We start from the raw sequence: 15,469 nt of genomic DNA on the forward strand, positions 1-15,469 counted from the left end.
CCGGTTGGAAGGCATTCAAGGGCCCCCAGGAGTCCTTCGCTGCCCTTTTTTATTCTTAGCCCACTCACAAAACACTCCGGCTACTCTTTGGCAGGGAAAGAGTCAAGTGCAAAGAAAAATAAAAGAAAGACGCCACAAATATGAAGTGTGGCCTGCTAGTACAGCCAGATACCTAAGAGCCTGACGGGGAGGTGGGGGGGGGGGGGTTTGGGGGGGAAGAGAGAGCATGAGAGGGGGCGAGAGAGACAGAGGAGCAGCTGTTGGGTTTTTTGCAGTGTGCACAGGGAGGGCGCCTGTCTCGAGTGAGTCACACACACACATGCGCGCGCGCATACACACGCACATACACACACACACACACACACACACACACTCACACACCTCTCAGAGGAGAAAAGGAAGGCTGGAGAGAGGCAGAGGACAGCAAGCAGCAGCAGCAGCGGCAGCGGCAGTGAGGAGAGCCGCCAGTGGGCGAGTGGCTGTGCTGGGGGGAGGGAACTCGGGAGGAAGGGAGGAGGATAAAGCAGAGAAGGAGAGTGGGGGAGGAGGAGGGCTCTCTGGAGTGTGTGTGTGCGTGCGTGCGTGTGTGTGTGTGTGTGTGTGTGTGTGTGTGTGTGTGTGTGTGGTGCTCTCCGGCTGCCTGTGCCTGCGTGTAGAGAAGGCAAGGAGGAGGTGGGGGGGAGACAGAGCCTGAGAAAGCCCCACAGCCACCCTCCTGGGAGGGGAAGCAGGGAGAGGAGAGCAGAGGAGAAGAGAGGGGCGGGGAGGAGAGGGGAGGAGGGGAGGAAAAGGGGAGGAGGGAGGGAGGCAGCCAGCCAGGCAGAGGGGGGCTTTTCTCTCCGAGGCGCAGTTAAGATGCACCTTGAACGCACTGTTCTCATTGCAGCGCCCCAGCAGCAGCAGCCACAGCAGCGGCAGCGGCTACAGCCTGGGTTGCGGCGGCGGCGGCAGCGCTGACACATCGCGCTGACACATCCCACCATGGACAGCTTCGACTTAGCCCTGCTTCAGGAATGGGACTTAGAGTCTCTATGGTGAGTCCTGACACCCTCTGCCTTTGACAGGCAGCAGGAGGAGGGGAGGGGAGGATCTGAGGCTGTTCAGTTCCCTTCTCCTTCAACTGCTGCACCCGAGGCACAGGGAATAGGAGATGTTGGTGTTGACCAGCGTGGTGGTGGTCAACGTGAGGAGGTTGGGATTCATCGGAAGGGTTGCTCTGCTTCCCTTCTTGCTTTTCTGGCTTGGCTCCCTCATCCTATGAATGCACCCTCTCCCCTGCTTCCCCAGCTTCTCATCCTCCGCCCCCCTTCCCACTCTGGCCTCCCCAGTTCAAGGGGCCAGTGGTCTGAGGATCGAGGGACGAATCTCAGCCCGGAAGGGAAACAGAGGGGAAGAGGAGAGGGGGACCAGTTTCTAGAGCATTTATTTGGTGTCTAAGGAAGCAACCCCTTGCCTTTCTTCCGCCCCTTCTCCTCACCCCCTCCTCCCTCCTCTCACCTCTCACCCTCCCTCCCCCAACTAGTTCAGACCAGCCGCGTCCTGGAGTTGGTGCTGCGGAGCACTGTGCCCTGTAGGATGCTTCGCTGCCCCCACCCCCCTTCTCGCCTCCCATCCCTTCCGGACCTTGCTGGTTTCCTTCTTTCTCCTCCAGTACCCACCCACCTGAGAAGGAAAAGTGTGCTTCCAGGAGCAGAGATGAGTGTCTGCGATAGGGGAATTCCAGAGATGTTGGTTTAGGGAGACGGATTCCTAGAGGTTTACAATTCCTCTGTGCCCCCTGTCTTCCTCCCTATCCCACCCATCAACTTCTGTTGTTCTGTACCTCCTACTTCCCAACCCCAACCTAGCTCTCCCCTCCCCCATTTATCCCTTTATTCGATGCTTGTAGTATAAGGATGGGGAGCAAGGGACAAATCTCCCCGTTCTGTTGCATTGACTTCCCATAACGAGTAGCTGCTGTACGTAAAAAATAGGCTGCTCGAAGCAGTTTAATTCTAGTTGCGGTTGTCTTAAAAATCCTATTGGCTGCTTCATCATCCCCCTCTATCCCCCCTCTCCATTCCTTCACTATCTGTTAAATGTTTGGACTCATTCTCTTCAGGTAGTGAAATTACTGCCTGTACATTCCTGGAGGAACTTGTGTTATGTTTAATATTTACGGGGATGAACATCTGTTGGCACAAGCATATTAGCTGCATTTTGTTGTTGTTGTTGTTGTTGTGCCTCTGGAAATCGCTTATTTGTAGACTTGGACAACCTCCTCTTTTCTTTTTTACTTCAGATCAGTGAAGTGTTCACATGTCTTTAAAACTCAAGGGCTTTGCCCTTAGCACCCATTGTTTAAAATGTGAAACATACTGCTTTGGATCCACCAGTATGTATATACCACATATCACATTCTGAATGGATTTGTTGTCTACACCTTTGGTGTTTAGTGTTTCTGTGACGGTATTTTATATTTTCAATGGTAGATGTAGCCAAAAACCTGGACACAAAAGCCAGTGCTTTACTGAACAGCCTTTTTTTAAAAAAGATCTCATGATTAGGGCGGCTTCCTGCTCATAATGTTGCCTCTTAAAAACGCACTAAGATGGACCTTAGTGAAATAAAACTTTTATACATTAAGTTGGAAACTTCAAAGAGCCAATGGAATATGACTATGAAACATGCTATTACTGTAGAACAGATATTAATTACCATGGGGTTGTTCATGGCTCCTACACTTGAGGGTATTTCTGCTTTTCAGTTATGTAGCGCCTATTATTGCAGGAATGATATCGGTGTCATGTTGGGTATTGGAACAAATGCAGTATCTTTCCAGGTACAAATGTATTTTTAAAATGAGTTGAGCTCGTTTTAAAGGGCAATTTTCCAGGCAAGGACAATAATTTATTGTTTCAGGCTATTTTGGATGCTGCTGTCCATTTGCTGACTGAAAATGAAACAGAAACAACCCTTTGGCTTCTAAAAGGTAGTTAATCATTATTGTGGATTAACTCCAGGACATTTATTATTTTTAAACAATGTAATGAAATAAAAAGAAAAACATCATTTTTTAAAGCCCAGGCATATGTAATCAGATTTTCATTAATTTTTTTACCTTTAAAAAAGATAAAAAGAAACAGCATGACATAATGGAAATTAAGGTAGCCTTGATGCTAGGGAAAGAAGAATTCAAGTCCACCCTTTGGACACATTTTGGGTAGTTGCTTTTGTACAAGTTATTTAACTTCATGGGTGCTAACTAAGACTATAAATTGAAGAGAGAGTTATAACCTTCCCTCTTAGGGAGTTTCCTCATCTGGAAGCTCCCAATAAAGGTCGAGTCCCAGTTCAAATTCATTTATATGATTGGAAAGTATTTCTAGTTTTGCAACTCAAATACTGATTTCACATTTCACAGAAGTTAATACATTTGTGAATTAAGTTTTTTTTAAAAGGATCTTACACTTATAGAAGGAATTCCTACATTTTTTAGAGGTTAAACTAGAAGACTTCTCAGGTTTCTTCTGATACTAAGATTCTGTGAACTAGGATTATTATATATTTTTCATGAAGTCCAACAGTAATTCAGTTAAACTCTTCTGAGCTTTTGGATATTGTCTTCCATTAAAAAAAAAACAACTCCAAACCATTTTATATAGGTGTGTGTATGTATGTAATTATATATATGAATACATTTTATAGAATTCATGAGGTTTAGAAATTTGTAGATAGCTAAAGCAGTTCTGGAATCATATTAGCAAAGTTTAGTGTTTTTGATAAAGTTAAAGTTATAGTTTAAAGAAATGAAAAGTTAATAAACACTTGAAGGAAAGTGTGGCAGGCATAATTTTTCTTTATGAGCCAAAGTAAATCTAAAACCAATAGCATGAGTTAAATAAAGGGGAATTTTTTTTTCTTGATAACTCAGGACAGGAAAACACTATTTTTAGAATTTTTTCCCTAATGGCAAAATAGAATTAAAGATCAATCATGATCATTTTTTAATTGATAAACATTTCTTTTTCCTTTCTTTTTCTTCCCACAAAACAAGTTGTGATCTATCAGGGATGCCTTGACTTTGCATCCAATATAGAATAGTGGAAGCTTGGACAAAAAATTATTTATTTATATTTTATACTCAAATGGTGGTATTTAAGGCAGGCTGTTTAATACTGGCAAAATTAGGATTTTAGTCCATTTGTTACTGGATGAATTTGGTAATTTAAGTAGATAGTCCGAACTAACCTAGCAAAACCTCTATTTTTAATAGCAGCTTTGGGAGCCTAAATTATTCATATTACTGCTTCAACTTTTCACTTACAGTATATCATAAAAGTTGCATTGTGAACCCTAGTTTCATCAATGATTCCACTGCCCATTTCTTAGCTGCTATTTAAGAAAAGAAGATGGGGCAGATATCTGCAAATGAATTATATACCTTTTCATTTTCTGCCCATGGTGTTGCTTTGATGACTTTTTTTCCTGCAAAGTTCTGGGTAAGGGAATTCTCAATCTTTCTATTCCACTTTTGTCTGCTCTTGGCCCTCATCCTAACTTTCTGAAGCCTTTTCAACAGAATCAGCTTCAAGTCCTCTTTTCTTTGTAGCACAAGTAGATGACAATTTGTTCTCCCCATCAGGATTGCAGTATCCTTACTGTCTCTCTGAGTGGTTTAACTCTATTAAATGAGCATGTATCATGGGTTTACTATGAGCAGAGTACTTATTGTTTTGTTGTTTTGGTGATACCCAACTTTGTCACCCCACTTGAGTCTTTTTTTTTTTTGTAAAGATACTGGAATGGTTTCCATTTCCTTCTCTATTTTCTAGATGGGGAACTGAGGCAAATAGAGTTAAATGACTTGCCCAGGGTCACACAAAACTAGCAAGTGCCTGAGGCCAGATTTTAATTTAAGAAGATGAGTTTTCTATCTACTGTGCCACCTAGATGCCCTATGAGCAGAGTTCTAGTTCTATGTATATGCGATATGAAAAAGTAAGACAATCTCTGATTGTTCTTAAGCAGCTCAAATTCTAGAAATGATAAAATCATAATTATCAATTCATTCATGACAGCAAAAATGTTACTGACATAGTATTTTCTACAATACAAAAAAATTCAATTAATAATGGTTTCTGAAACAGAAGAAAGCTTTCCCTTTCCAAACTAACATATTGGAGTCTAATTTGGCCTCTGTAAATAAACGAGGCGTATGCATTTTAGGCACTGGGAAGAAAGTCATTATTGAAATGCAAAATAATAAAGACATAAATAAAAATACTACAAATACCACCACACCACAAACACCAACACTACTGCTGCTGCTGTTGCTGCTGCTGCTACTGTTGCTACTACTACTATCCAGACACTAAAAATATAAAACCTTTTTATTTTCTAGGATTTACATTTTTGCTATTGTTTATATCATATTTATTTAGGTACATGTTGTATTTGCCCTATTAAATTAGAAGCTCCTTGAGGGCAATGTTATTGTCTTCTCTACCTTTGTGATTTTATAACTAGGACAATTTCTTGTTTATAGTTGATGTGAAATAGATGCTTATTGATCTGAATTTAATTGAACATAAGCCAGTATTGATTCTATTTTACCCAAATACTTTCCACATTAATTTTTCTAAGATGAAGCTTTCATAATTACAGTAAATGAAGTATTTAATATCCATCCTTTTTCTACTATAGCTACAGTCAGCACATATTGTGTGTGTAGGTGGATGCTTACTAAAATGAAGATGATGGATATATTATTCATGATGAAGTGTTTCTTATGCTTCTGATTCTCTTATGAAATGTAGAATATTTAAAATAAAATCATATTTGGATATCTCACTGTGGGATGGAGATCATGCTGGAAATGCCAAGGCTATACCATTGTACTCCCAGATGATCTCAGGAATATACTATAAGTCTATTTTCTGAAGACCAGTTTAGCTAAATATGGGGAAGCTACTCACTAGATCGACCAAGGAGAGACACATTCCTCAGCCAGTGCAACCCTCAAAGTGATAAAGGGGTTGCACTCTATGCCAGTGGAAGGTGTACCTATAATAATGGAATTTAACATCTTTAAAGTATTGAAGAAAATATTGTAAAAAATGTAATTTTGGATAATTCGCCTTCAAACAAAAATAGATCAACAATTAAATTTTAGATTGTTTGGCCTCAAAAATAACTAACCTTTCAAACTAGGTAATTTTCATAGTAAATGGGATGATTCTTTGATAAGGTAATATCCACCCAAAATAAAATTTTAAATATTATGATTGTTGATTCAAAGACTTGATGACAAAAACAAAATATGAACTATTATTTAATAGCATTCTGCAATAACATAATATTTCTATGTATTTAAAAGGAAAAAACTACAAACCTATTTTCAGTGTTGTCCATTCTCTTAAGCTTAGGAATTTAAGTAAGATTTTTGAATTTGACTGACTGCAACCCTGACTCTGTTTTGCCTTAGGCATTTATTCCCCATCCTGAATCACTTATGAAATGGGAGCAGTCATAATGATATTCCTCACAAAGCTGTGATGTTAAATAATATTAGCAATTGTTCCATGAATGCTAAGTATGATTACTTCTTCCCTTCAAAAACTTAATTCTTTCAAAAATAAATATAAGGACAATAAAAAATCCTTATTGAGTTAGAGACATGGTCCATCCAGTTCAGTGTTCCATCTCTGAGGGTAGCCCAATGAAATTTTATTTCAGATTGTGAGGTTTCCTTTTCCCAATGCAGGTTAACAACTTCTCTGCAACTTCTAATCTAAAAGCATTAATTGCAACAATGAGAGGTAAAGCAAAACAGAGTCGTATAGCATAGTATGTCTTGAAGGCAGGACTTGAATACAGATCTTTCTGGCTCTAAGGTAAGCTCTGAAACCAATATATGCACACATACACACACACAGCAAATTAATGCAGCACTATTTGTGGTTTTATTACTATACATATAGACATTTAATTACTATCTTCTCTAATAGTTTCCCAAAAATGTTTTATTATGGAATATATCATCATACTAAGTGACTTCACTTTGCATCATGGATATCATTAAATTATGTCAAGCCAATCACTATTTTCTTTCCATAGAAATTAATATATAACCAATTGTGCTAGGGTAGTGTGAGGAACCTAGAAACCATGTCATTTGGAAAAGAGAATATATTTCCTTTGTGAATTTGAATTTCTAGAAGGCAGAACTAAGATGAATGAGTAGAAGGTATAAGGACAGATGTCATTTCAAAGAAGGAAGAACTTCCTAAGATTTAGAGCTGTCCAAATATGGATTGAGCTGATTGAAGATATAATGAACTTGCCATCTCTAGAGCCATTTGAGTAGAAGTTGGATCATTATCTGAGTGATACTGTAGAAGTGGCTCCTGCAGTGAATTTGATGGTCAACTCTAAGATCCCTTCCAATTCTAAATGCTTCCACTATATATACTAATGGAGGTTTGCAAAGTCAGCTAAAGTTTCTCAGTGGTTAGAGCACTGGGTCTAGAGTCAAGAAGACCTGAGTTTAAATCCACCTTCAAACACTTCCTGACTGTGTAACCTCAGGCAACTTATTACCCTCTTTATGCCTATGAGGCCTCTAAGTGGCTCAGTGGATAGAGTACTGGGCCCAGAGTCAGGAAGATGAATTCAAATCCAGTCTCAGACACTTCCTAACTGTGTGAGGCTGGGCAAAAGATCCATTGATCCATTGGAAAAGAAAATGGCAAATCACTTTAAGATCCCTGCCAAGAAAACCCTATGGATAGCTATGGTCCAAAGAACCAGACACAACTTGAATAACAATCAATGGAAGGTAACAGATTTTGGATAATGCAAAATTCAAATTTGATTCATTTGAATATTTCATGTCTTTTATATCCCAATGGTAAAAGAGGAAATGCATACTTTTAATTCCTCCCCAAAGGGACTCATCATCATTAGCCTTGGACAGTTGATTTGAAGTGACTTGGTTTCTCGGAGAATACTTCCCTATAATGCCTCAGTTTTGTCTTCTTGTGTGCCTCAAAGTCATTTCATATTACCTTTTATGTAGACATGATAATAATTTTCAAAAGTTCTACAGGAGGCTCCTACGGGGGTATGAGAGTCTTAGGTAAATTGCTCTTGTCACACCTGAGCTGTTTTCCTATCTGTGGAGCATCAGAGAAGATTTGGCTTCATCTCTCATTGAAATGCTAATTAGCTCTCCAGTAGTTTACTTAAAAAGTAGTCCTTTCTGCACAGGTTAATAAGCATCAACCTTGGGAAATAGCAGATGTGCTTTTACTTTTGAAAACCTTATAGCTTATTTTGAAACAAGGGTTTATTATCCTGAGGAATTCTGAGGGTTTTTAAATGTTTGCGAAGGAATGACTTAGGCTTAAGATATTTATTTTGGAATCTTAGGTGCTATGTGTCAGTTTAAATAGCTGTCACCTAGGAGTGAAGGTCCCTTTGACATTCAAAAGCTATTTGGAAACACTGGATTGTCTTCTCTGGGGATGCAGCCTAAGAATGAATTGTGGAGGGAGGGGGATGCTGGATTTTTATAGAATAACATTAGCATTTCACAATGCCTGAAGGTTACATTTGGGTCCAGCATTTATTTTTATTATTCTGAGCCTTTCTGTCAAATAAAATCCAGGAGTGATTTTTACTTTGTTTTGTTTCTTGGTCTAATTGGACCCAAGTGGGGACAATATATGGAAGGAAATTAAAAACAAAACAAAACAAAAATATCCATGGGAAAAAAATCAGGAATAAATAAGTTAACCATTATTCAGGCTACTTCAGTTACCCCTATCTGCCCTTCACAGTTGTGATCCTTCTGCTACCACAGCAGCTTATGAAGGGATAAAATCATGCTATGTGCTACAGTTAGACTTTTCAACACTTTTGGATTTGTCAGGGATCTCTTGGAATCTAACAGACATCCAGGTCCCAGGATAAGTTATTTTTCTCCCAGAGACTCTAGGGAACAATTCTTTACAGAATCACTATACTACTGCCTTGGGACCAAGGCTGGAAACTGGTTTTTCCCTAGTGCCCTGTTAGAAAGACAACCCTGCCCTCTCCCTGGAGTGGGGAATGGATGCCATCAGCCTTAGACACCCCGCATTATAGGTGCCACATACCACCTTCCACATTCAATTTTCTGAATGGAAATATTCTAAGTTGGCAGACTTAGCTGTAGTATTATTGGGCAAGTTCACTGATAATTCCCCCTAACCTGTTTTATCAGGAAAACATGGACAAAGGGGTATATTGTGTTAAGGAAGGTGCCATAGGAGGGAGTGATGGTGGTCTCTATTTTGCTTTGAGTAAAGGAGAGCCCTGCATTAACCACCCTAACAGGGTTTTGTTTAGACCTGTTAAAAATCAGTTTTCATTTGTGAAGCCTACCAAAGGACAGTAGAGCTATGAGAACTAGAGACATATTCTGAAATTACAGTGTAATGGGACAGGGAAGGGGGAAAGGGAGCCTTTATCAGTGACTGGGATAAAGGCGTTGATGGTATGCTTATCAGATTTGCAGTTGACACAAAGCTATGAGGAATAGATAATGCAATAAGTGATAAAGTCAAGATTTCAAAAGATCTTGACAGGCAAGAACATTAAATTATAGCTAATAACAATGAAATTTAGTAGAGATAAGTGTAAAGTCTAATAATTTGCTTCAGAAAAATCAAATTTATATATTCAAAATTGTGGAGGTGTGCCTAGACAGTGGTTTTTCTGGGAAAAAAATAAAAGATCCAAGATTTGTATATGACTGCAAGTTCACTATGAGTCAACAGTGAGATAAAGCATCTAAGAAAATATGCAATCATGGGGTGCTTGCAAAGGAGCATGGTGTTCAGGACTAGGGAGATGATAGTGGAACTGTTCTCTTCTTTGGTGAGGTACATTGCAGCTTTGTGCTCAGTGTGAGATGTTATTTTAATGAGGACAGCATAAACTAGGGAGCATCCAGAGAAGGACAACCAAGCTTATGAAGGACTTTAAGTTTATGGAATATGAGAAATGGTGGAAGGATCTGAGGATATTTCTAGAGAAGAAACAATTTAGGGGAGACATCTTAATTGTCTTCAAGTATTTGAAGGGCTATAACATGGAAGAGAAAAGAGACTTATTTTACTTGTCACCAGAAGACAAAATCAGGATCAACAGAAAGAAATTTCTAAGAGGCAAATTTACTCAAGATAAAGTAAAATTCCTTAAAAATGAGAGCTAATGGAGTAGCTAGGTGACACAATGGAAAGAGCATCAGGCCTGAGTTGAGAAGATCTGGGTACAAATCCGGATGCTTTAGATACTTCTTAGCTGTGTGACCCTGAGCAAGTCACTTAATTCTGTTTGTCTAGTCCATGCCTTTCTGTCTTAGAGTTGTTATAAGACAAGTTTTTAAAAGATGAGTTCTATCCACAAGAGCTTTCGTTGCCTTAGGAAGAAGAGGTTTATTGCTAGCAGTGTGCTAGGAAGAGTTTAACAACTGGTTCTCCAAAGGCAGGGAAAATGTACTGTAAGACATTTAAAGTTTTATTTGCATTATTATTTTTACCATTAATTTCTCAAGTCTAAACAATCAACAAAACAAGTCAAACCCTGATTGATAACATTTGCTGATTTCCAAGGTGTGTGTATATATATATATACACATATATATATATATATATACACTCAGATTGTAAATTTAACATTTATATGGTTGGCAGATCTAACATATCCCTCATTAAACATCTTTGGACAAAAGCTGGATATTAATTTTTGTTTCGGTACAGGATTGAGTAGATGGACATGAGACCCCTTCCAACTCAGAGATTCTTTGACTCTGTGTTACTTTGGAATTAATAATTTGTTTTGGATGATAAACATTTGAAAATTGACAACCAAATGTGTTTCAAATGGGAGTAGGAGAAATAGTGAAGGACAGAGTGGTAATAATGCTTGAGATAGAATTTAACCATCTCTCTTTGAGCAGTTGTCTTTCTCTTGTATGGTTTGACTCCCTTGTGAGTTTCACTGTCATCACAGCCCAGACTCTGATGATGAACCAACATATGCGATGTCTGATTAATTGTATTTAACCATTTCTAATGCAATATTAACTTCCACTAATTTAGTCTCCCCTTTGAATGTCAGTCTTTCATTGTCCTCAGTTGGAGCCTGGTGCTTAAAAGGGTTATAGGCCAGGCCCGTGGTGGGGGAATGTTTACTTATTTATTGCTTCAATTTATAAAAGCACTGTTGATGCCTTTCCATGCACATTCAAGAAAATATTTTTAGTAGGTTTCAATAAATAATATGAATAATGACATAGTCAAATTATTTAGACAAAAACCTCATTAAAGATATAGGCTATCTGTCACACTTGAAGGTTAACAGGTTTGTACTTTGATGGACACTCAGAAGGAAAGAAAAAAGTATTTGATGGGAAAGAGTCTTCCATGAAATTAAATGAGAGGAAATCACCAGTATGAGAAAGTGGTTGGCATGGTGGAAAGATTTTCAGGCTAAAAATTATATAAGTTGAGTGGATGGAGGTTTCAGGGCAAGAAGACCTTCATTACCAAGGGACTCCAGTTGAAACGATGTCAGACTCTAGAAACTCAGAAACACCAGTGGGAAAGGCTATAAATAAGACTATGACGATCACTTTTAGCAATTCTGAATTTTGGAATTGAGTATTTTCTATTGTTGAGAAGAGAGACACAGGATGATACCTTGCTTTCCTCTTGTCTCATGTGACTGGTGAGAACTACCTTGTCATTTCTTTGGAAGCTCATGAGTGATGAGTCCTGCTAGTGTATAAAAGCTCTGTCTTAGAGGTCATTGTCTTTGCTAGCCTTCAATTCTTCACCAAAAAAGAAGCAAAAACAGAAAAGAAAGGTCCATACCAGTATAACGGTACCATGGAGAGTCCTGGTGGTAGCTAATGGACTTTTCCAGTCCTGCCTTCTCAGATTCCTCACAGTGGCTAAAGCTTCTGTGGTGCTTAGTGGAATGATTCCCAGATTTTGCATTTGATGAGATAGGTTTAAATCCTGATTCTTTCACATTCTACCTGTGTGAACTTAGTCACTTAACCTCAGCTATAAAACGAAGGGGTATAATTAGATGACCTCGAAGGTCCCTTCTAGCTCTAAATATTGTGACCTATAATATCTCCCCATGAGTGCTGAGCAGCCTTCTACCATTTTGTGGTAGATAGAGAAGTTACCTACCTGATTGGGTGACTGGGTTAAGAGGCCCCAGGGTGAGCTGTCTTCCCGAGGAAATACACTGTAGCATCAAAATGAATGGGGAAAAAATCATCCTAATCTAATTTACATCCATACCAATGCCCTTTCCTTGTATTTTTATAGATCTGATATATGAAATCAAATTGTATAATCTGTTAGCTCATTTCCGTACCATGGTGCAGCACATGAATATATGCATATGTAAGTTTATAAGGATGAAACATTTACCCTTAACTGCACTGACTGTGCTTAGGGAAGAATGAATAAAGTGCAAGGATTACCTGGGTAGTGATGATCTTCTGTGACTCTGGCTGCTGTTATATGTAGTCTGGAGGGGGGAGAGCTCAGTGTAGCTTTCATGTGCACTGTCTATAGTAACTCATGTCCAAATTACATTTAGACTCCTGAAAATGTTTTTACCTGCACGATGCTGACCTACCTATAATGTCCAATTTCATTTTGGAGGAGGAACAAGAAGAGCTATTTTAATAAAACACATATTACCTTTCCCTCTCTCCTTTTAGAACTAACCCTTTCAGATGATTTTCCTCTTAGGCATTTTTAAAAAAATAAAGCAGATTTTAAATCTTGCAGTATACACAGGGTAAATGGTTTGGAGCTTTTGACTGGCAGGGGAGTTTCCAGAATGCTAGTTTCCTTTCCAGCCCCCTTATTTGTATTAAAGCCCCAAGGATGAGTTAAGATATTCAGAGTTCAGGGGAGTTAAAATTTACAGTCTGGAAGAAAATGGATTACTCTTCCTTCTCATATCTGGATAGAAAATTAGGAGTGCAAACGAAGCTCCAGTAAATTGGGGAGGTGGTAAGATGATGGGTTTTTTTACTCTCAACCACCTAGATGAACAAGTTGACACCCTAGAGCCCCAAAGTTTTATGTGTAATGATAAAACTCAGTATTGATGGTTCCAGACATTCTTAGTGACCCACAGTCCTCCAGATTTATAGGTCTATATGTATATATATATATGCTTTTCCTGGGGAGATTTAGGGATGATTGGAAGAAAGATAGCTGGAATGGAGGGGTTGTAAACTATACGCTGAGTTGGCATGCTCGCAATTGGAATAATGATTCCTATGAGGAATATATCAGACTTTGGAAACCGAGAAGCGGTAGGCATCAGATATTAGAAAAGAAAGTATAAACCAAAGGTACTAAGTAAATATTTGTTGAACAGATTAGTGAAGTCCTAAAGAGGGCCAATTCAGGATGAGCTTCTTTCTCACTGTCAGGAAATTGGCATTTATTGAAGATCAGTAAAATTATACTAATTTAGAATTAATCAGGCCATGGATGCATATTATATCCAAATTAGTGAACACTTCTAGTGCTAGAATAATCTTTAATTACTTATATGCATAATATATTTATATATGGATATATAACTAAATATGAATTCTAGCCCTGACTTGACCACTCACTAGTATGTGACCTTGGGCAAGTCATTTAACCTTGGTCCTAGTTTGCCCACCTATAAGATGAGAGGTTGTCCAAAATGAGAGGTTATCCAAAATGATCCCAAAGATCCTTTCCAATGCTTAGATTTTGGTTGATCTATCTATTTATCATCTCTCTCATCTATATATTAATTGTTTATCATCTGTATCATCTGTTTCTATTATATTTTTCTCAATAGATATGTCTGGACATGCATATATATATATGTATATATAGTTCACACACACACATATATATAAACACATAATTCACAAACAAACAATTTGTGAGATGTGAGATGGTATTGGACAAAAATATTACTTATAGTACTTATAGTAGGACCTTTGTTATATATTATTGTATCATTAAATAAAAGCCTTGAAGTAAAAAACAAAAACCATACTGATCAATAATCAGTGGACACAATGAATTTGGTCCCTTGCTCTTCCACTTATGATATGCTTTAGAATTTAGGTAAATCCTTTCAACTCAGTGGACCTCTGATTCCTCATCTTAAATGAAGGTTTGGAGTATATGGCCTTGGAAGTCTTTTCAAGCCCTATATCTGTGAGTCTATATTTATACCACTTACATTTTTTTCTTAATTCATTTAAAATTACATACCCCATCTCACTCACTGAAAATTTTGAATTAGTAGGGTTCTAATTAATGAGACGTCACTGAGGCTGAATTGAGTGTGTCTTCCTGTCATATTTCAGTAGCGCATGGTTTGTCAGTATTTAAAATCTAGAAAAAGCACAGTCTACATATTATTTTCTTTTAATTATTTGCATGGCCATAAAACCACATCATTGACAAGTTTTATGGATGAAGAAAATGGTAACAACTGTTCACCACAGCTGCTGAAATCTACCTCAACACCTGATTATAACTTTATTAATAATGATAATGACAGTATGGCAATAAAAGAGTAAAAATAACATATACAAGGAATCTGGATTTTTTTATGAGGTATTCCTCATTCAATCCCCCTTAAGATTTCTTTTCAGGGTTGTGCATGTGATTGGTATGGACTAGATGACCTCTGACATCTCTTCCAAGCATATGATTTTATGATTCCATAAAAGGATTATTAATATAAAAGTTAACCATCTTTGAAGCAATGGTAAGGAGAAATGAACTTAATTTGTATCAGGAGGGAATTTAGGCAAAACAAAATGAATAGTTTCTTGATATAAGGGGTTGCAAAATGTTGAAACAGGTAATGGAGGTAACATGGACTTTCTTTCTTTGGGAATTATTAAATTATTAGACATCATTTAGTCCAATTTCTTCATTTTTCAGATGAGGAAGCTGATACCCAGAGAAGTCAAATAAATTTCTTAGGACTACAAAGCTACTAAATAGGAGAGCTGGAATTTGAACCCAGTGTATGTGTTCTGGTGTGAAGGTCCAACCTCCTTCTAAGGAAGAATACTTCTGTCATTTGTTAACTGACATAGCAGTTATATTATAAGTAGCCAAGTAGTGCAGTGGATAAAGTGCAGAACGTGGGGTCAGGAAGGCTTGAGTTCAAATTCAGTCTCACTTCCCTCTGTGACCCTGGAAAAGTCATGGGATATTCCTGGCCTCAATTTCCTCATCTATAAAGTGAGGATTAAAATAATACCTCCTAGGGTTGTTGTGGGAATCACATGAGAAATTTCATGTATAATTCTATAGAAATGCTAGCAATTATTCCTAAAATATAAAAATGAATATCAAAGAAATAAAGTATTAAGAATAAAACCAAGTTGGTGAGTAAT

At 38.1% G+C, this 15,469-nt stretch overlaps 1 protein-coding gene across 4 annotated transcripts in view; it reads left to right on the forward strand.

The window, feature by feature from the left end:
• The first annotated feature begins 247 nt into the window (after nt 1–247).
• AFF3 (ALF transcription elongation factor 3) overlaps nt 248–15,469 on the forward strand; it is a 669,714-nt gene continuing 654,492 nt past the window's right edge. For 2 of the 4 annotated variants that reach the window (XM_056807136.1, XM_056807137.1), the window contains exons 1-2: nt 286–471; nt 887–1,034. In XM_056807136.1, coding sequence (XP_056663114.1) covers nt 982–1,034 — 53 coding nt within the window. In that variant the 5' untranslated portion in view covers nt 286–471; nt 887–981. Of the gene's footprint in view, nt 472–886; nt 1,035–15,469 lie in introns of all 4 variants that reach the window. The other 2 variants (XM_056807135.1, XM_056807138.1) reach the window with 2 other exon arrangements.

This window comes from Monodelphis domestica, chromosome 8 (assembly GCF_027887165.1).
Source record: "Monodelphis domestica isolate mMonDom1 chromosome 8, mMonDom1.pri, whole genome shotgun sequence".
Taxonomy (NCBI): domain Eukaryota; kingdom Metazoa; phylum Chordata; class Mammalia; order Didelphimorphia; family Didelphidae; genus Monodelphis; species Monodelphis domestica.